The 22,163-nt window shown below is 47.9% G+C and overlaps 1 protein-coding gene and 1 non-coding gene across 7 annotated transcripts in view; both read right to left on the reverse strand.

Moving 5' to 3' along the window:
- Nucleotides 1-2,978: 2,978 nt before the first annotated feature.
- VPS13D (vacuolar protein sorting 13 homolog D) overlaps nucleotides 2,979-22,163 on the reverse strand; it is a 284,031-nt gene continuing 264,846 nt past the window's right edge. For 5 of the 6 annotated variants that reach the window (XM_045380426.2, XM_045380422.2, XM_045380417.2 and 2 more), the window contains 3 exons: nucleotides 18,009-18,140; nucleotides 8,191-8,431; nucleotides 2,979-6,396 (listed from right to left, as the gene is read on the reverse strand). In XM_045380426.2, the coding sequence (XP_045236361.2) occupies nucleotides 6,265-6,396; nucleotides 8,191-8,431; nucleotides 18,009-18,140 (505 nt within the window). In that variant the 3' untranslated portion in view covers nucleotides 2,979-6,264. The remainder of the gene's footprint in view (nucleotides 6,397-8,190; nucleotides 8,432-18,008; nucleotides 18,141-22,163) is intronic. The other variant, XR_012425938.1, reaches the window with a different exon arrangement.
- On the reverse strand, nucleotides 7,864-8,029 carry LOC123571270 (small nucleolar RNA ACA59). Its single transcript, XR_006695448.2, has one exon. It is a non-coding gene; the product is annotated as a small nucleolar RNA ACA59 (small nucleolar RNA).

Here is a 22,163-nt window from a genome sequence, read left to right on the forward strand (position 1 = left end):
ACATGCCTATAGCCCCAGCTCCGTGGGAGGCTGAGGTGGGAGGATCGCTTGAGCCCAGGAGTTCAAGGTTGTAGTGAGCCAAGATTGAGTCACTGCACTCCAGCCTGGGCAACAGAGACTCTGTCTCAAAAACAAAACAAAAAAAAGGTTACTCTGAAAAAAAGAAAATTATAGACCTCTTTCACTTAAAAAATGCCAAGACTCAAAATATTAGCAAAAAAGAGCCAGAAATGTATCAAAAGAAAAACAAACTAACACATTTTATCCAAGTGGAACCCATTATTCCAGGGATTAAGAGTGGTTCCATATCAGGAAATATATCAACGTGCTACTTAAACAAAAATTAAAGGAGAAGAAACAGTATCATAATAAACTGTTCATAATAATAGATGCTGAAAAGGCATTTGCTGTAATTCAGCAAATGCCGTTCCTAACAGTAAATCCAAATGCCAACAAACAATCAATTGATGGTCAAATTCGCTGCTGGGGACACGCAAGATAAAGTAACAACGAACTATCACTTTGTACCCATCAGACAGGTAAGAGGGGCAGAGATGGGTGCTGCCCTTCACGTTCCCACCAGCACTGGGGGAAAGTGGTCTGGAACATACCTCCTAACTAATCAGCTCCCGGGAAGTGACTGTACAGAAATGAAACTGGTGTGTAAACGCATACATAGGCAGGCATTTATTGCAGCATTGATCTTGGGGGCAGGGTGGAAGCAGCTGGAAAGCAAAGTGAACGCCCACTGAAACAGGAATAGGTGAGTGAATTATAGAACATTTACACCATTAATGATCATGCAGCACTTCAGAGAATAAACTACAGTGATACCAGCCTGCGGGAACAGTGAGAAAAGCAAGTCGCTAAACAGTGTTTAATAGATTCCATTTTTGTAAACACAAAAGTTAGGAATCTATGACTATGTATATCGGCGTATGAAGCTATAAATAATTATATAACATGGTAAAAATTTGGACAGGGTCTCCCTCTGTTGCCCAGGCTGGTCTTGCTCCTCCTGGTTTGGCTTCCTAAAGCGCTAGAATTACAGTCCCTTTCTTTGGTCTTTATGATTGCTTTTATCATGCCCCCAGCCAGAGAGCCACAACTTGGATGGTCTTCGAGACCCTTGCAGATGGGAGTGAAATCTCACTTCAGATTTCCTGAAGAAGTGCTCTTCCAGGTTAATCCAAACTTCTTCATAATAATGAACATGCTTGGGTCTGTGTTCAGGAAGCACTTTCTGTTCTTAGGGTCTTGGGATGCACTGTCCAGTGAACAGCAAATATCAAGTATCTCTTACAGTGCTAGAAATCACATTCTTGGTCTAAAGAGCTGGGGTGAAAGTTGTTTGCAGTCAACCAATACCTGCAAGACGGCATGCTGAACTCGGCTGAGGAAAGGGAAGATTGTCATACACACACCCTTTCTGTCAGTGACATCCCCATGCCCTGGAGTGCCTGGCTGGTTCACTATCAAACACTGACTGATTGTCCCACTGCATCCGTGAACCCTCGAAAAGAGTCTAATTGTGTGCTCATGTAGGGGTTGTTAACCACACCTCCCACTGTCCCTCCCATTTGGAAGGGGCATAGTCTTCAGAAGTTGTGCTTTGGTTTGGAAAGCGTAGCCCTTCCCTTCTCTAGGCTTTTGGATTTCTGTTGACATTTTGTTCTGACTGGCTGTTGCCCAGTTCAACTGGGCAACCGTGGATGAGGTACTTGAATAGGTGAGGGGAATATTTCTTGATTAAAGCCAATTCTTTGCCTATCCTACAACACTGAAGCTGTGCAGCTAAATGTGGTCGGACAAAAACACAACACAGGCTGCCTGGTCCCACTTTAAATTCACGGTCATCAACCTCAAATGGGTCCTTAATGCTGCCCGGCAAACATACCATGCTTCTGTTATCCTACATGACTATGTGCACCTTCTCTCTCTCCAAATCTGCATCACTTCCCGCCCTGTATTCATTCTTGCCTGATGTGAGAAAACAGGAGCAATCAACCGAATCTCAAGCTCCCCCACCTCCACCCATCTTCCCGGCCTGCCAGGCCCTCTTTTCCCTTATTCCTTCCTGCCCTCTTGAATTTCTGGTCAGTTCTCTCCATTTGCGGCCAGATTCCTCTAGAGAGCTGTTGGTATTTCTCTCCTTCCATTTTCCTCTTGAACCTCCTCCAGCCCGGTTTTCACCTCCAATGCTCCATTGAAACCACTCTTGGAAAGGTTTCCAGTGACTTCAGTGTCGCTAGGTCCATTGGTAATTGTTGGTCCTCATCCCACCTGACTTAGCAGCAGCACTCAATGGTCTTTGAAACCTTTCTGGCCTCAGCTTCTAGGATCCATCCCCTCGTGGTGTCACTCCGTCTCTGGATGATCCTGCTGAGTCTCCTTTTCTAGTTTTTTTTTTTTGAGACAGAGTCTAAAGCTGTCGCCAGGCTGGAGTGCAGTAGCGTGATCTTGGCTCACTGCAACCTCCGCCTCCCGGATTCAAGCGATTCTCCTGCCTCAGCCTCCCGAGTAGCTAGGACTACAGGCGCCCGCCACCACGCCCGGCTAATTTTTTACATTTTTAGTAGAGATGAGGTTTCACCGTGTTAGCCAGGATGGTCTCAATCTCCTGACCTCGTGATCCGCCCGCCTCAGCCTCCCAAAGTGCTGGGATTACAGGCGTGAGCCACCGCGCCCGGCCTCCTTTGCTGTTTCTTCTTCAGCTGCCTAAACCCTTAGTGTGACTTCTGTCCTGCTGGGGCTTGAACCAGGAACCTCAGAGTGGGCTGAGCAGCAGCCAGTATAGTGCGGAGACTGCCACTTACTCTTGGGAGGTTGAGACTGGTTAAGGAGTGGGGCTGCCTCCCCAGGCTTGGGGGGAGAGGCCACATTTTATCGTGAACATCATACTATGTTTGGTATTTGTCACTGGTGATAGCTCTAGAAGCTACAGATCACCAAGAGACCAGAAGAAAACAAACAACAAGTTTGGGAAGTCCACAAAGCATTTTATTCCACAGGAAGAAAAATGATGACTCTGATATGAGAACCAGACTCGAGAGTCTTAACACATTGGTGACTGTAATAGTGTTTACATAATAGAGAACCAGATATTTCATTTTTAGAATTTTATCAAGCAGCTACTATGGTATTTTGAGGCACAGATCATACTTACAAACAAAGTGGCCCTGGAGCCTTCAGAACATTGCGGTGAGTACCCACCAAGCAGCAAGACACTCTGGGACTGGGGAAGGGGCCGCTTGTCTGTTTTCCACTGTGTAGTGACCAGGCCAGAGCCTGGGGAAACACTGGCCTGGCTCACCTTTCAGTGAGCACAGAGAAGCAGCGCCAGCCAGGGAGTGACACGGGTCGGTCAACGGTGCTGGGTCAAGGGACTGAGTGGCTTTGGATATCTCCTTACCCAATTTACGCTTATTCCATTTATTTTACTTTCCTCAGAGACCAACTGTGTGTTTGAGGCAGAAAGAAAAGCAGTAGAAATGATTTTTTTTTTTTTTTTTTGTTTTGAGACGGAGTCTCGCTCTGCCGCCCAGGCTGGAGTGCAGTGGCCGGATCTCAGCTCACTGCAAGCTCCGCCTCCCGGGTTCACGCCATTCTCCTGCCTCAGTCTCCCGAGTAGCTGGGAATACAGGCGCCCGCCACCGCGCCCGGCTAGTTTTTTGTATTTTTTTTAGTAGAGACGGGGTTTCACCGTGTCAACCAGGATGGTCTCGATCTCCTGACCTCGTGATCCGCCCGTCTCGGCCTCCCAAAGTGCTAGGATTACAGGCTTGAGCCACCGCGCCCGGCCAGAAATGATCTTAACAAAGTCTTAGACGTTGCTGGCTGAGTATCAGTTTACAAAGAAACGGGGCATTGAAGGAGCCACGGGCAGCGCCTGTTTCCTCCAAAGTTTTGCATGTTTTCCTGGTGAGAACCAGGAGGGGATGTCAGACACCCCTGAAACCTTCTGGCTGCAGGTGGCCCAGGGCTGCAGGGCAGGGGAGGGCTGAGAAGTGGAACAGCTCGCCGTTCGCCCTCCCATCTCCCACCCAGCCTTGCCCTAGATGGTCTTTGGATCCCATTTTAACATCTGCCTCTCCTAAGGTGCGAGTGTCAAAGTGCTTGATTGTGCAATCACAGGAGATGGGCAGCTATTTAAAGAGTTGAATAAAATTAGAAAGGAGCCCGAGGAGGGCATCTGAACACTTCTCTGGATTCCTCCTAAAGCACCAGCTGCAGGCTAACTTCCTCAGTCAGATCTGAGAATGCCCAGCACTGCTGCGGCCCAAAGCAGATTTCTTTAGTAACGCTAAACTCCTTGATCTCATCAAGAAATTTCAAGTGACTTTGTTCCAGAAGCTGATAGAAGGCTCACTGACGCATACAATCAACCCTTCCGAGAGTCTCATCTTTTAAGAGATCATGATCTCAGGCAGTGGGTTGCTGATGACAAAAACCACAAGCCAAACTTTGGGGTGCAAGGAGGGAGGCTGAGGAGGAAGCTGCGGAGGAGCTGCCACTTGGCTGTATCCTGCTGCCATCTTGTGCAGGGCATGAGTGCTGACACAATCACGACTACCCCCCGGAAAGACACAAACTAAAACCCACCCAATGCCGCAAAAGCCAAGTTTCAATTCTGCAATCCACTAACTTGGAGTTCAGCGAAGGCAACCAGCCTCGGAGTTCAAGAAAGCTGATCCTTGAACACCATGTAGCTACTTGTGCTAAAGCTCCCTTCCTTCCTCTGCACGCGTACACACACACACACACACACATACACACACACAGACAGACACAGAGGGGAAGTGGGAGAGGAAAGGGAGGGGAAGAAGATTAGCTTCATTTGTGTTTTGGAAGGATTTGGGTCATGAGTTATAAACACCAAAACCTTCCACGCATCCACTGATCCACTGAGTCATCCCAGACTCAGCTACATGTGACAAGGTTGTAGAAATTGATTAGCTTTATTAAAATAAAAATTTTAAAATCACAAGGTGAGTCATTCATTCTAAAGTGAGGCCCTTTTTCCCTTCTCCCTAGATGCTTAATCCTTACAGAAAAGCAAAACACCAAAAAAAGACCCAGGCCGCTCATACCAGGCCTTGCTCCCAGCAGGAATTTAAAAACAAGGATAAGAGATGCTTTCGTCAAATCTTGGTTCCACGAAAAGCTTACCAACGCAGCTTTTTAATACTATTTCATCCCCTTTCTGGAACTCTCCCCGCTCCCTTCTCACCCTGGGGTTTCCATCCTGTGTCCCCTCGGGCTGTGGAGCTGCGATGCCCGCCTGTGGCTTTATTAAAAGGAAAACAGTCCCCGGGCTTTGTTCTTGGTTGCTGCTGCCCAGGCAGGAGAGCACTCTTATGTGGATTTCTGATTTGTTGCAGTAGTTCAATGGGATTTTTCTTTTCCTTCTCAGTTAACAGAGTTTACCAGTGTTTCCAACCTCTCTAATAATAACCTGAGAAAGCTTACAATGCTGATTTGCCCATGTGTGGTAATAGAGCACAGGTTTCCCTCTAAGTTTGGTAAGACTAGTTAGGATAAAGCCAAATGGATAACTTACAACACAATTTGTGAGAATCTAAGCACTCTTTGTAAAATGGGGGTGAGAAATTAAAAGGGAGCTCCCAAGCCCCTCTCCTAGATCCTTCTGAGGGGCCAGCGCTAGTCCTGGGTGCCGCAGCTCACGGCCCAACTGGGCAGCCACGATGTCAAAGGTGTCCCTTTCAGGACCACAGCCCTCACCTCAACCCACTTTACTGGGAACACTTTAGTCTCCAAAACTAAGATGTAACATTCTTTAAGAATGCCTTTCTATAGACAGTATCCTGAATTAGATGTCTAGAATTAGTGCAATAGAAGATCCAATATAATTTTATATTACTTTACAGTTAACAAACCTTTACACATAGCACAGGCCCTGCTCAGAAACATTCCTATATATTTACAAACACACAGTTGTACATATATACATGTTAACAAAATACAGGGCATCTAAAAATTAGATTCGTCTCGGTACATGTTTTTAAATGTTATTTAACCAATACCTTTAAAAATTATTTCCCATAATCTAAAATAACTCCCTGCCTCACAAATTAATGTGATTTCCACTTGTATCTTTCCTCATGAGGATTTACTTTCCCTCATTCCTTGACAACTTCCCCAAACCCAACTCTGGTTCTGCCTCTAATGCCCGCCGAGAGCTTGGCCTCTTTCCTCCCGGCGGGTCTGTGCTGTGTCGGGAGCGCCCGTCTCAGCAGCGGGGCTTCAGGAGTCCAGCTCCAGCTGCTCTCGGTTTTCGCTGAGTCTTAACATAAGCTGCTGTTCATAGTAGAGGCTCTTGGCGTAGTTTATTTCTTGTGACAACTTGACAGCGAGGACCTCAGATTTCACGTGGACCTAAGGAGGAGAACAGGATGGGTCACCTGCCCCCAGGGTGGGGAAACCCAGGAATCAGATCCCCCAGGCGGCGGCTCCCAGCCCAGCTGTGTCTCAGGATGGGATGTCCACGTCAAAGAAACAGTGATGGCCGGGGCTGCTCCCCTAGTTCACTTGCACTCAAGTCTGGATTTTTTTTTTTTATTTTTAAGACGGAGTCTCTGTCACCCAGGCACAATCTCTGTTCACTGCAACCTCCGCCTCCCGGGTTCAAGTGATTCTCCTGCTTCAGCCTCCCATGTAGCTGGGACTACAGGCGTGTGCTACCACACCTGGCTAATTTTTTTTTTTTTTTTTTAGTAGAGACGGGGCTTCACCGTGTTAGCCAGGATGGTCTCCAACTCCTGACCTCGTGATCCACCCAAAGTGCTGGGATTACAGGCGTGAGCCACCACGCCTGGCCGATCTGTCTTTTTAAACATTCCCCAGGACTGTGCAGCCAACCCATACTCACCTGCCATCTGGGACCCCACCCCTCCCCGCCCCCAGAACTGATGTGCAGAGGTAAGACCGAGAGCAGGAGTGCGGGGTTCACATCTCAGGTGACAGCCGAGGAAGGAAGAAGAATCAGCCAACAAAAGCGTCTAGGTCTTTCTTACCACAAACACCTCCCTGCTCACCTGCTTTGAAAGGGTGCAGAAGTGTAGTAGGCGAGGCTGCCCACCTGCTACAGTGAAGGGATCTGGAGAAATACTCACACTTTGGGGTGCTCGCCCTCTTTGTCAGCCAGCTCTAACTTAAGCCAATGACCGACCCCAGGGGAGCCTTACACAAGCCCAAGCAAGCCCCAGTGCATTGCTGAGCAGGGGGAGGCCAAAGGACTCCGGAGGAGAGAGGCCCAGGAAGGCCGGCGCTATTTCTGATCCGTAGAGAGAGGCGCGGGCAGGCCCTTTTAATTAACGTATCGTTCTTGAATGCAAGCTTCAAAATCCCGGCGTACCGGGTGAGAATGAGCAGGACTAACACCTGGGTGTCGTGGCAAGCCACCAGGCAGACTGGCCAGGGACAGCACCGCGAGGGGCTCTGCAGCCAGCTCCTGTGTCAAGTCACTTGGATTTGAACCCCAGCTCCTCAAGGTCAGCTGTGTAGACCTGAATGAATCACCTGCCATGACCAATAGCGAGGAGGGGATGACAGCGACACAATGACCACACAACCCACAAGGCGGCCAGCCCTCCAGGAGCGCGAGCTGTTCACAGGAGCTTTCTTATTTAAAGGCCTTGTCATAGCAATACCCTGCCCCCTCTGGAGGCCAAGTATAACTTTTATTTACAAATACTCATTGCACATGCTAGAGCTACTAGAAATAATGTTCTGGTTTCCACTGTTAAGGAGAAACAACGGAGAAGCGTGAGCTCCAGTGCTTTCTTCCATTCAGTGCACTGGAGAATCCCATTGTGGGAGCAGAAAAACCCTGTGTGTTTTGTTAGCTGTTCCTTATCACCAACGAGAGTAAGTATTGTCACCCTCACTACATCTATGAGTAACTGAGGCACAAATGTTGTGAGGCAGTAACATTCCCACAGTCACCCATGGGCCAGCTTGGAGGGCAGCATCACCCCGGGCAGCATCACCCCATAAACATACCCTGGGCCCTCCCACGTTCAGGACGGAGAGGAGCACTCCTGGGAAGGGCCCAGCCTGAACCTCCTACATGGGCTCCTGCTGAGGAGGGGGAAGCAGGGCAGAGGCATGGAGGCCCTGGCCCTGCGCCTGAGGAGCCTGAGAACAGCCTGAGAACAGCCATGCACTCACCATGGGCTTCTGGTGGGAGGGGCCGGGGATGGACACTCCGCTGCTCGTGCTCACGGCTTTCTTGGTCACCTGCACGTACACCTTCCCATGGTCTTTGGAGACAAGGCAGTGGTAGAGGTCATCGTATTTGACTTCTAGGAAAATGGCTTCTCGGTCCACGTAGTCCCCACTTTTCAGGAAGTAAACAGCTTTGGAGGAGATGAGCACGCAGTAGCTGTCAATGTTCTCCACAGCGATGAAGCTGCAAAGCAAGACGGGAACACAGGAGTGACACCTGGGGCTTGGCCCAGCGTCAGGGGGAGGCCCACTGCGGGCTCTGTGGCCCCAGGGCCTGAGTGTAAATCCCGGCCCCCTTGCTCACTACACCTTGGGCAGGTGGCTTAATCACGCTGAGCTTCAGCTTCCACTTTTGTAAATTAGGAACAAAAATGGGCCTGGCCTCAGGGGCCTGTTGTGAGGCCCATGGCCATGGCACCCCACACCCCTCGATGGGGCGCTTGATAAATGTCAGCTAATGATGACCACCAACAATTTCAAAGATAGAAATACTTTCATATCCGGAAATTGTATCTTGGGGGGTGTTTGTTGATGTTTTTCTGTGAGCATTTCTGGATACCTTAAAGCTTACAGAAAACGGTAACAATGCCGTATTGGACGAAACCGAAAACGGGATGCCTTTCAATGTGAAACTGAAGGAGCAGCTGAGAAAGTTCACTGCCTGGCAGAGGGGAGGGAAACACGAGCGGGCGAGAAGGCGCGGCTGGGGGTGCTGAAAGCTGATGGGGAAAAGCAGAACTAAACAGATTCACCAAATGGCACGCCAGGAAGAGACGGCCTGGTGTTAAAACACCTGCACTCCCACACCCGCTTCCTCCGTCTGTAAGCTCAGCCCCTCCAGGGACGGGGCACTCCCCCATCCACTTCATGTTCAGAAAACTCAGAGAGTCAGAAAACGCTTTCTTAGGTAAAGCTGTCATCTTCCTTTTGGAAACTACTAGTTGTTACTTCAGGAGCTTTCCGGCCACTCCGAAGAAACTGAATTCCTCTATCATGGAGCTCACACATTTAAAGTGGAAATTTATGCACATCAAACCTCTCTGGCCACTGAATGAAGAGCAGTGAGCCTTGGGAACAGCGTGACGGTCCCCCCCCGGCCTGGCTGCCTCCCCTGAATCTTGTGACAGCCCTTCACAATGGGGCTGCAGCGTCCAGGGACAGCGGACAAGGATGGACGGCGGCAGGAATACTAAAGGCTGACGACAGAGTGGCAGTCGAGCTCCTGCTGGCAAACTGAATTGCTCAGAGCCAGGCTCCACCTTCAAGTGTTCGGAAACCTGGGTCCAGAACGGTGTTGTTCCCAGGTCCTCTGAAGGAGGCAGAAGCCTGGGGGCAGGAGGTGGCCTGCCTGTTGAAGGGAACAGGCTGCCGGGCCCTCGCTCACTGGGGGTCCGTGCAGGACGCACGCCTGCTCCCTCAACTTCTCTAAAGCCCATCCCCCTCCCTGCAAGGATCACAGGTCCTAACTTCTCTATGAAGCATCCCCCACATACTCCAGCCCCTCCTCCACTTTTGAGCATTTAATTGTGATGGTCCCCAAAGCACCGCCAAGCACCAACTCGTCGTTTCCATGTGTCCTGGATAAGTCTCTCCGCTCTCTGACTACGAGGTGAGCCCTGTAAGTGGGGTCCATATCTCACAGCCCCGTGTCTCCTGAGCAACCACAGAGCTGGCCACCCCATCAGCACTCAGTAAGTGTCTGCCTTGTCCCAGTTGCCATTTTAATTACAGACGCCCGTGACCAAAACTGGGGTTTATTGTTCTATTCTAACTGGTTGACAATGCCAAGAATGTAGACTTGTAAAGTCTCAATGCCAACATTAGAAAGACCCGCAGCCTTCAGCGTTCAGGCCACTCAGCACAGACGTTCTCACATCTTGCGCTCTGACAGCATTGAGAGCGGCATCATCACTGAACAGAGTTGGATGGAATCTGAAATGGCTGGTCCGGGAAAGAAACGAGGGCACGGGGAAAGACAGACAGACAGACAGACAGAGAGGTATAAAAATGATCCTGACACAGAGAAGAGGTGACACAGTGCCAGCCAGAACCGGCGGGGACTCAAGCTGAGACCCTGGAGCGGGCCTGGTGCACAGGCACTGAGGCCGTCACGGGCTCTCCAAGGAGACTCCAAAGTTGGCCACCATGTTTGGGGTGACAGCAGGAACCTGCATGAAAAATCCAACTGAGATTTGAGGTTCTTTCCTCTAGGTGAGCATAGCACAGGCACTTTCACCCCAGTGCCCAGCCCCCAAACCCCAGCGCCACCACATTGGGCACTCGCCATAGCTGACATTTACATGTCAGTCACAGGCTTTCCATCTGGGCAGATGCTCTCACACCCAGGCCAGAGTGGCCGACATGACTAGTGTGCTTTCCATCCTGGAACACTTCTATAGGCTTTAAAATAGACTCTTTTCCGGCCGGGCGTGGTGGCTCACGCCTGTAATCCCAGCACTTTGGGAGGCCGAGACGGGCGGATCACGAGGTCAGGAGATCAAGACCATCCTGGCTAACACAGTGAAACCCCGTCTCTACTAAAATACAAAAAAAATTAACCGGGCGTGGTGGCGGGTGCCTGTAGTCCCAGCTACTCAGAGGCTCAGGCAGGAGAATGGCGTGAACCTGGGAGGCAGAGCTTGCAGTGAACCGAGATCGTGCCACTGCACTCCAGCCTGGGAGACAGATGGTGCAAGTCCTCCATCAGGCCAGAACCACTTCTGGAGGAGGGGTGACTGAGCTGGGACGCCTCCGGTAAGGTAGAGAGCACAGTGAAGGAAACACAGGCCGAGCCAGCAGGAAAGCCCGGCCCGCTGGTTGACTCTGGCCGAGTCCGTGGCTTTCTTGGTAGCTCAGGCTCCCTCATCTTTCTGATGGAGAGGGTAATCACTGCCAGTTTTCTTCACAAAGTGAGCACGGAGGTCAAGGAATTCATGGCCATACAGAAAGGTAAGTGGAGGAAGGCAGTGCTGTCACTCCACACGTATCTCTGTCCTGTAAGTCCAGGACCCTGCGCATGCCCCGAAGCTGCTACTGATAATAACGTATGTTTGGAAATTGTGCATGAAGTGTTCTAAAGTCTTTTCAAATCAAAAGCAGATCAGAGCCAAGGGTCTGGCTGAAGGAAGAAGGGAGGTAGTGAGGCCACAGCTGGAACTGGGCAGTGACCCCAGGGCCCAGGCGACCACAGCTCTGTCCCCATCGTCTTCCTGTGGCTTTCCTGCACCCCACAATGGCCAGGGCTTTGGGTTGCATCATCATCATTATTACTAATTTTAATTCTTTTTTTTTTTTTATTACAAAATCTGCCAATCACATCAAAGAATAATTAAACAGTTCCAGACCAGACCCCTTATCTAATGGAGTCTGATCCCAAACTTGTCACTGTGAGAGAAGCAGCAAAACTCAGGGTGGTAAGAGAAGCCTGGCAAACGCAGCACGCTCCGCACCCTCCCCTCTGCCCATCTGCACTGTCTTCCGTTCCCTTTCCCTAAAGCCACAGGTCATTCCCCTCCCTCCCTGGACTAGTTCTCCCAGGCTTTCCTTTGCCTCACTTGAGGCTCCCTGAGGTGCTCACACTGCTTTGCAGTCTCGACCCCAGGCTCTCCTCTCTTCACTGCTCTTAAAATCAAGCTTCCCGCAAGGCCTGCTTTTGGTCCACGAATAGTGACTGTTGGAAAAACCTTGAGGGAAGAAGGCCACCATGGTCTTGGGTGGCTCTGAGCATACTCCTTCTGTTCTCTGATCTGTTATTAACTGAGAGGAAAGGGGAGCCAGAAACACACAGCATCAGATGAGCTTTATCCTTCCAATCCGAGACCTCGAGAAGTCACCTCGGTATTCAGTTGACACAGTTTAGGTTGCTGTAGATACTACAATTGATTCTATTTAAAAAATAGGATTTTTATACTATTCTGAAACCTCAGTTAAAAGTTTCAACTCTGGGGGCAGAGCACGGTGGCTCCCACCTATAATCCCAGCACTTTGGGAAGCTGAGGTGGGAGGATCACTGGAGCCCAGGAGTTTGAGACCAGCCTGGGTCACATAGTGAGACACCATCTCTATTTCAAAAAAAAAAAAAAGAAGAAAGAAAAAAGTTTTAACTCCCCTTTAAGGGGAGAAAGGATACTCTGGCCTTGGGGCTCAGTGTCAGAAAGTTTCTTCCGAGAGAAGGGAAGGCTGTGGCACCAGCTTACACCCTTTTCCAAGATGACAGGTGCTAAGAGTGGGTGAATCTGCCAAGAGCCAGTGCCACCTTAATAGAACCCACCATCACTAACGACATCCATAGACCAGGAACCACGGGGCACTCTCCGCAACAGCAGCCATGGTACCATCAACAGCAGCCTCAGGCCTCCTCTGGGGCAGGTCACAACGTCCTCCCAAGCCGCTCTGGTGCCAGTCGCCTCCGCCTCTCACTTTGCCCAAAGCTTCCCCATCCTGATGTGTAGAACGCCATGGGTCTACTCTGCAGGGCCACTGTGATGGTGTGAGCTAATCTACGTGCCCCACACGAAAGAGATCCGCAGTTAATGGTGGCTCTTGTTGAGAACAGGTGCCCAGTTATCCCAAACCTGTGGGGATGACCCCTCCTTCCCCCACACATCGTCTCATCAGGAGATTGGAGAGAGAGCTGTCTCTCTGGAAGGCCACATGGGAAACAGGCTCATGACCAACTTGTCTCAGGGAGAAATCTGCCAAGTTAACTGTTTCAGCCACTCTACTTAATTTTCCTCCCGCTTTTTCCCCCCCCAATATTAACTCATTTATATACCTGATTCTACTCCCTCTGGAGTCATTTCAAAATCAGAAGCATTCTGAGACGCCTGACTCAGTGCTCCTGGAACAGGCTCCTCTACCCCTAGGCGTTACCCACCCCAGGTCCATCTATGGCCCTGACTCCATGTCTGGGCCCAGTGTCGCTCTGAGTGCCAGGTCCTCTTCAGGGCACCTCAACACGTCCACTGGGGAGCTGCTCCTTCTCCAACCCTTGTTCTTCAGCACCCCCAGCATCAGCTGATGGCATCCCCATCAACCAGACACGCAAGGAGCCCGGAGCCACTCTCAACCCTCCTCCTCACTCGGATTCCAATTCAGCAGTTGAGGGATCCACAGACGCTGCTTCCTTAATGCCTCTCCGATCTGTCCTCTTCTAGTCATCGTTACGGCCACCGTGTTCAGGCCTCTCCACCTTCTACCCGGGCTACCCCAGGGGCCTCCTAACTGGCTTTGTGCCTTCAGTCTCACTACCTGCTGCTGTCAAGGTTTTATTTTTCATGAGGAATTTTGAGTGGGATCCTCTTCCTCACAATCTCACTCCCATCTACAGGAGAGGCAGGCTCCTCGGCATGACCACTAAGGTCAGCCTTCAGCATCCGGCCTGGGCACCCAGCTTTCCAGCCTCCGCTCCTTCTCTCCCCACGCGCTGCTGCCACAAAAGGCTGACCCCAAATTCTCCAGACCTGCCGTGAGCTCTTCTGCCCCGTGTCTCTGCCCAGCACTGTGCTCTGTCCATGCACCTTCTCTCCTTGGCACATTCCTCCACCTCCTACAAGGTCAGGTGACTTGTCCAGAGCCTTCTCTGTGAAGCCTTCCCTGGCTTCCAGTATAAATTAATCACTTCCCGTCTGCGGTTCCATAATATGTTGCTCATACTTCTATTTTAACAGCAATATATGTTATAGGTTGTTGGTAATACAGTGTCTGCTTCCCCTGCTAAACTGTGAACGCACTGAGGACAGAGGAAATTTCTTACTCACCCTGGCACATAGTAGGATTCCATAAATGTATGCGTTAGGATGTCTCAGAAGATGACACTGGCATTACAGTAAGGCAAGAAATTTGCCAGTGTACAGGCAACTCTGGATGCTAGACACATGTTACCAGTAGGAAAGTTGAAAACTTCTCTTAGAACTCCTGATTTAGCTTATTAAAGATTTAGCAAACTTTAACTTTATCAGAGTAGCTGAGCCATCTGCCAAATGTAAGTTTTAATTCAGGGACATATCAACAAATGGCCAATTCTGTAAGTGTCAATAGTTACTAGTAGATTATTTCCTACTTTAGGAAATGGAAGCTAATAAATTCTATTCCATTCCTCAGAAGGAGGAATTATTTTTATTCTGAGACTGTGTATGTTACTATAAGGTTTGTATTTATAATTATATGGTACTAGAATCAATATTATATGGTGTGCTCAAAAATTTTCCTGATTTCTCTCTCTCTGAAATTTCTCAAGAAAAGACAAGATACAAAAATCATAAACAGCATGTTTACAAAGTAGATAAGAGACTTTTACTCATGATTTTATTTTCCATACTCTTGGATTTGCTAACCATGCATTTGAGTTTCTTTTTGAGACAAGATCTCCCTCTGTCACCCAGGCTGGAGTGCAGTGGTGTGATTTCAGCTCACAGCAGCCTCGACCTCCCAGGCTCAAGCCATCCTCCCACCTCAGCCTCCCAAGTAGCTGGGGTTACAGGTGTGTGCCACCACACCTGGCTACTTTTTGTATGGAGGGGGTTTTGCCATGTTGCTCAGGCTGGTCTTGAACTCCCAGCCTCAAGCGATCCTCCCACTTTGGCCTCATAGCTCTTTGGGAGGCTGAGGATGACTTGAGGCCAGGAGTTCGGACCTGCCTGAGCAACATGGCGAGACTCCATCTCTACAAAAAATTGAAAAGAGGAGCAACTTATTTGGCTGGTAGATGCATAGGCTACTTCTATTTTTTACACTTCTGTATTTAAAAAATCTCATAAATGTTACTTTCTAAAACTACATTTAAAAAGTACAATTTCAATTGTCTAATTCCAGAAAGCAGTACATTAGGCCAGCTTCTCAGGTCACGTGGGTTGCTCCGGAGCGTTTTCTAAAAGGCAGGAGCCACCCTCCTCTCACCAGCCTGGTGTGCACCGTTAAATGTGATGCAGTATTAGAAATAAAACAGGTACCTTACAACAAAATGAAAATGAATTTCTGGCTACAAATGAGACACGAGTTAGAAAGAAAAATTAATTTCACCACATAAGACAAATGTTACTTTAACATCATTTTAACCCGGATCCTGTTTCAAAACCAAAATTGAGAAAGATGGGAAGCAGTGACAATTGCGCAATTTCTCAGAGGAATATATGATTAATTTGAAAGTGAAGACCTTTCAGCTGGCCAGACCAGAAATCAAATGTCGGTAACTATCTTTTTGATATTAATTAATTAAATAGAATGAAAAAATGAAATGCAAGTCGATCTGGGAGAACACGGTTGAAGTCACGATGGCACTGGGGACTTCGTGGGGTTTTCACTCCATCGGGAAATAATTACACAATATTTTCCAGAAGTGAAACAGTGAGCCTAACTGGAAAAAAATGTGGAAACATTTAGTTCGAACAGTAGAGCAAGGTATTAAAGACCCTTTAAAGGGGTTAACTCTGAAGGGAAATATGCAAATAATTAGGTCTTTAAACATGTTTTTAATTACAAATCTAGGATAAAAGTCAGAGGTATAATTTGGTGCTTGTGGGCTTTTCCTGAAAACTCCTTTCTTGCAAAGTGATGAGTGTAATGTTCACTCCACCGCGAAGACCCAGGCTGACAACTGAGGATACTTCAGAGGAACATTCGCCACACTCCCTGATGGCTCCTTCCTTGTACACTGGGGAAAGCCGTGGTCACGTGCCTCCTTCAGCATTCACTGGCAAGATTTAACCCACCACTTGGGTGGAGACACATGGTTTTCATCTTTTAAAGTCAGAATTCATTCATGCCAGTATCTCTTCCTAGTTCATATGAATTTCATGAAAACTATTTTACTGATTTCATTTTGATTCCAGTTTTCAGCTCTCTCTGGCTCTGTTTTTCCATGTGTGTATCTCACTGAGAGCAGTCCTATGTTGGCTGTACTACGCAATGTCTTCTATTGCAAACGAATTTCACAGTGACCAGAGATGGTCTGACTTGAATGGAGGTGAGTTGGGGAGGAAAGTGAAAAGACAACATGCAATAATTTAAAATCTCATTTAGCCTTTGACAATAAAACCCCAAATGATTGGAAAATGGACATATGTGAACACAAATGCTGAACTGCAGCTATCTGGCTGTATGTATTGGGTGCCTATTAGATGCCAGGCACTGTTCTGTGTGCTGAGGATTCTTCCCTGAATGGAACAGAGAAAAATCCCAGCCTCACAGGGCTGCCATTGTAGCAGACTCTGCACCATGTCCTGCCAGACCTGAGAAATGACTCTCTAGACCTCCCATCCAAAGGCTAAAAGTTCCATCTACAAAGCAGTATCAAGAGCAGTCATGGTACCAAATCCCTGCCCCAAGGAAGGAAGGAATATAAAGTTCTCCCTGGAGTGAACTGCATGGGCACTCTAGGCACTGGACTCCAACAGCAGAAGCTATGAGCGACACCTGCTGTGGACAGAGTTACCCCTCCCTGTCAATTCATATGTGGAAGCCCTAACTCCAATGTGACCACTTGGAGTAAGAAAGTAATCACAGTTAAGTCATAAGGTTGGGGCCCTGAGCTGATAGGATTAGTACCCTTATAAGAGACACCACAGAGCTTCCCCCACCTCTCTCTGCAATGTGCGGACACAGTGAGAAGAGGGCTACCTGCAAGCCAGGAAGAGAACCCCACCAGCAGCAGAATCAGAAGATACCACGATTCTGGACCTCTCAGACTTTAGAACTGCAAGAAGACAAATTTCTGCTGCTTAAGCTGCCCAGTCTATAATACTTTATAATGGCAACCCAAGTAGACGACACAAGAAAATACAACTCCATTATCAAGAGACCTTCTGATACCACCACAGGGGTCACACAGGGCACAGGTAGGAAGATGCCATTCTATCTGGCAAGCAACAAATACCTTCTGGATTCGGCTTTTGATATCCCCATTCAAATACTGCCATGAAAATATGAGATGAGATCTACTTAACACTGTCCCTAACGACGACTCTGAAGACTATCCTGACAGCTGACCTCTATTTCAGACATTCCTCCACCCTCCAAAACACACTCACAGCACTCAGAATCCTCCCAAGCTCGCTTTACCTTAAAGGAGACAAATAAGCATCAGAAGAAATTAAACTAGTATTTTGCTACTTCTAGACACAACTAACTGCTTTCTCTGGGCTGGTGGTTCTGGCACCTATTCAGGTTCTAGAGCACGTTTATGCTACAAGGATCTCTGCAAAATATCCTAAAATAGTGAAAGACTTAATTCTACCATGTCAACTAGGAATAAAATCACTAACTGAAGATATGACAAGATCCCAGGTATACAAGGCTCCATATTTAAAGAGTAACAAAGCAATCTTAAGAAAAACACATTTCCAAAATGTCCAACTATTAGTTGTTTGCTATTTGTCTTTCCGTTTTGTTTTGCTAGCATTCTGCCGCAAAAGTGGGATATCAAAGTTTAAGAAATTTTTCCTGGAGAAAAACCTTAAAATTGAGAACATTTTATTCATTATCTTCTCTCTTTGAACTAACTAGAAAGAGACTGCCATTTTCTAGAAACAAAACACTAAGGCCCGGCTATGGCACATGGTCGAAAACCCCTCCTTAGAGTAAAAGGCTGTTTACCATCAGGTATATCTAAATCTAAAAAACATTTGGGGCAAGGAATTCTTTGACCAGATCTAAGGTCGGAGAGTCATGAAAATAACTCACATCAGATGGAAACTTCTCAGGATCAAAAGGAGAAGAGGCAACTCAGTAGACCCACAGGGCTGGTTTGCCATGCTCTAACTTACAATTCGTCCTGTATGTTGTCTGTGAGTTTGAAGAGCTGCTCCTGTCCTTCCGCCTGGCTCTCAGAGTACCGGGGAAGCAGCCCCTGGGGGCCCGTGCAGCAACGCGGTTTCCGAACCCTCTGTGCCTGAGTCCTAGATGGGTAAATGGACAAAAATCCAAGTGGTTAAGTGTGCAGGTTAAAATGATTTCCCTTTCTCACTAAGACAACAGCACTCTGTAATACCAGACATACTCTACGTTTAGTGAACAGAATTAAACGATGGTATTGCCTGTGAATGAATGTACCATGAAATAGTGGTTAAAGACCCTCAACTGAGTTTGAATCCTGCCTCTACCATTTTCTGGCCATGTGATCGTGGACAAGTTGGTTAACTTCCTTAACTTTCAGGTTCAGTTTTCTCTCTGAAACAGGACGATGACACCTACCTTACAGGACTGCTGTGAAGATCAAATAAAACAGTGCCCGCCAAGCCTGGTCCTGGCGGATGGTGAGCTGCCCACCAGCGGTGGCTCTCATTCCTGCGGTTATTACTGTAATAGATTCCCCCAGGTTGCACCCTGTTTATCTAGGCATCTCTTCAGGAGAGCCATCTTTGGATCTGTGATGGGTCTGGAAGAAAATCCTGGGCATTTAGTAAGAACACATCAACCCTTCAGACTTCTTCTAAGATGAGGTCAGTTGCTTGGGCAAAGGGTGAGGGACATGGTAATCATGCAAGGGAAGAAAGCCCCCTGGACCTAGACCTGGCCCAGGCCACAGGCTGGGATTCTGCAGTGGCTCTAACTTGGGCCACTCAGCTGTCGGCTGCCCAGAGGAATCTGCTCTGTTATGGCTTTCAGGGTAGGCTGATGTTGTCTTTTCCACACACCATATACAGGGTAATTGGTAAGTACTTTCTGGTGTTTTCCTAGAAACAGGAGTGCGCATTTGTCTTGGAAAGGCTGCGCATATTTCAGATGACTGATAAGAGCGCACGGGGTCTGTCCTCGGCCTTGTACTTGCTGTACTTTTTATTATTTGTTCCTGGAGCTCACTGAAGCAAAACATCCCTTTCTAGACAGGTCTAAAAGAGAGGAGAAGGCTTACACACTGAATCAGCACTTCAGAAGCAGGAACTAACAGTACGCAGCGCAGAGATTTACTTACGAGGGCAGAAAGTGCCCTGGTGGGCAAGTCAGGTTGGTAATATGGACAGAAACAACCCTAGAAACTTGTCGCAGGCCATGCAATAGACCGTGCACAGCTGGGGTAACTGAAAAGTGCTCCCGAATCCAGGTCAGCACTCAGTTCAACAGGCTGTGAGTGACGACCTCTGAAGGACAGCTCCCTACCTTGGTGAGGTTTGATATGTGCTGGAAAGACAAAAATCTAGTGATAATTTTACACAAGTTCGGTTAGAAGGATGCCTTCAGTACTATCAATTGTACTCTCTAAGGGTAACAGAAAGAGACTGTATAGAAGTTTCAATGATCCCACTCACATACCCTGCCAGTCTCAATCCTTCCTTCAAGACGCAGGCTTACAGTTGGCTACTCAGAGCCCAACTATCGATTGAAAGTGGGGAGGGCAGTATAGGGGCTGCCGCTAACCCATAAGCAGAGAAGCTGGACAACTGCTGCCGAAAGGATGATGGTAACCTCTGCAGGCGGGGGGCTTAGGGGAAGGAGCCTGGCGTGCCTCTCCAGGTAGCAGAGCTCTGTTCTTATCTCCTTGCCTAGCAAAACACCTGCTGCCATTCCAATCACTGCCTATACAGGCTAATAAAGTATCCTTTCCCCAAGGCAGTCCTGCTGACCTCTCTGCCAGGCTACATGGTAGAAGCCCAAAGCCTCTCCGAGAGGAATATGGCAGGGTCTGCTTCCTCATCACTTTCAATGTAAGGTTTGATTCAGACTCATCTCAACACATCTTCCCCAATCAACCTGGAGGCCTGCACAGGCTCAAATTCAATATATATCCCAAATCTGACTATTTCACCATCTCGATCATAACTAACAAATGATTCCTGGATTTGTAATGTATTATCATAGTAGCCTCATAACTTGTTCTCTTCCCTTCCATCCTTGTCCACTCTCCTCATGGCAATGAGAATGGCCCTTTCAAAAAATAAGTTACACTGGCCGGGTGCGGTGACTCACGCCTGTAATCCCAGCACTTTGGGAGGCCAAGGCGGGCGGATCACGAGGTCAGGAGATCAAGACCATCCTGGCTAACATGGTGAAACCCTGTCTCTACTAAAAATACAAAAAAATTAGCTGGGTGTGGTGGTGGGCGCCTGTAGTCCCAGCTACTTGGGAGGCTGAGGCAGGAGAATGGCATGAACCTGGGAGGCGGAGCTTGCAGTGAGCCGAGATCGTGCCACTGCACTCCAGCCTGGGTGACAGAGCAAGACTCTGTCTAAAAAAAAAAAAAAAAAACAGATAAGTTACATCAAGTCAGTCATCTGCTCAAAACACATTTGCTTTCCATGCCAGGTGGATAAACATGCTATTTACTGCTTGGCTCCCATGTGGACTGGAGGCTCCAGGAGAGGGGGAATTTGTTTCATTCACTGCATTCCTGGGATGGAGAACAGTGTCTGGTTTATGGTTTATGGTACAGCAGCAGTCAGGATAAGCTGAATAAACGAGTGAGTGCCTGGTGGCTGGCAGATGGCATAAGGGCCATTAATTGAGCTAAAAAGGAAGGACGACCTGCAAGCTTTGGTGGAGAGTTTGAAGACTAGGGATTTTGAGCACTGAAAGCAAAATCAACATTGAGGCAAAACGTGAACCAGCTAGAACCCCATCTTCCTGACAGAAAGGTCAAGGGTGTGTCTGTCTGCCCCACTGATCAAAACACAGAAAGGGACATGACGGCAATGTCCTGAAGCTGACACTGATGACAGGCCTTTCCCTTACACGAAGCAGGATTTTCATTAGTACTCAAAGCTGAGGGAAAACATGCTACCAGAGAGGAGAAAACCTGAAGTCCTAAATGCCTCTGGTGGATCTGAGGAAGCCAGAGAAGCCGAGGAAAGGCGGCTTGTTTCTGGACCCGAGCTCTTAAAAATTTCATCTCATGACAGCTCCAGAATAATTGAGAATGGGAGTAAAAGCGCTCACCTTGTTGATCTTCTCACAGGATCAAACAGCTTTCTAGTGTAAACAGTTATTTCCTGACTCAGTGGACTCCCTCAGAGTCTTCCCCAGGTTTCAGTGATCCAACCTCACCCCCATTCCCAATACATTATTTTTTAACCTGCAAACTACAAACCCATCAAAACATCAGAGAATACAAAAGCAGAGTGGCTCCCCTAAGGATACACACTGACTATTGTTGTTATGTTTCTTTTCTTGACTGTCTTGACAACAGGCCACAAACTATCTTCCCATTTCCAGGGTTCTTGCCTTTTGATCAAACAGATATCAAGGGCAAGGCTGGATTCAGTGCTCAACACTGCTGACTAGGGGAGCTCACTGTGGCATTCAAGGCTAATTTTTCACATCAACATGGAAGGAAAGACAGATGAGTTCAATTTTACCCTAAAAGGAAACATCTTCTGTTACAGTCTTATGACTACAAGGACTTCCAGAAGGCATACTCTTCCTAGAAGCAGCAAGCTGGATTAAAGGAATTTTTCCCCACTCCCCTATCACCTCATCAATGTCAATATCTGAAAAACTCTTCTTTCTGCTCCAAAACTCAACTAAAATTTTACCTTCTCAGATCCAAGTCGGTAGGCTGTGAGTAGGGGAGAATATTTACAGTCACTGCATATGAACAAATTTAGCTCCAATCTTACAGAATTACCAAAATAATGTAAAAAGCCAACAGTAAGCTACTGTTTTCAAACCTCGTAAGCCAGCAAAAAGTTTAAAGGCCACAGTGTGACGACGCTGTTTTGTTCATCTATTGATGTGGTACTTGCACATTCAAGCCGGCCTTTAAAACTAGTATGACCATGTAACGGCAATCCTACATTTGTTCATGCCCGGTGACAGTGTGTCCATTTTTAAGTGACTTTCCTGTATGTTCCAGTAAGCCTATGAGCACCTGGAGGGAAAGGACTCTAGTCCTTTTTTTTTTTTTTTTTTTTTTTGAGACAGAGTCTCGCTCTGCCGCCCAGGCTGGAGTACAGTGGTGTGATCTTGGCTCACTGCAAGCTCCGCCT

The sequence above is a fragment of the Macaca fascicularis genome, chromosome 1 (genome assembly GCF_037993035.2).
Source record: "Macaca fascicularis isolate 582-1 chromosome 1, T2T-MFA8v1.1".
Taxonomy (NCBI): Eukaryota; Metazoa; Chordata; class Mammalia; order Primates; family Cercopithecidae; genus Macaca; species Macaca fascicularis.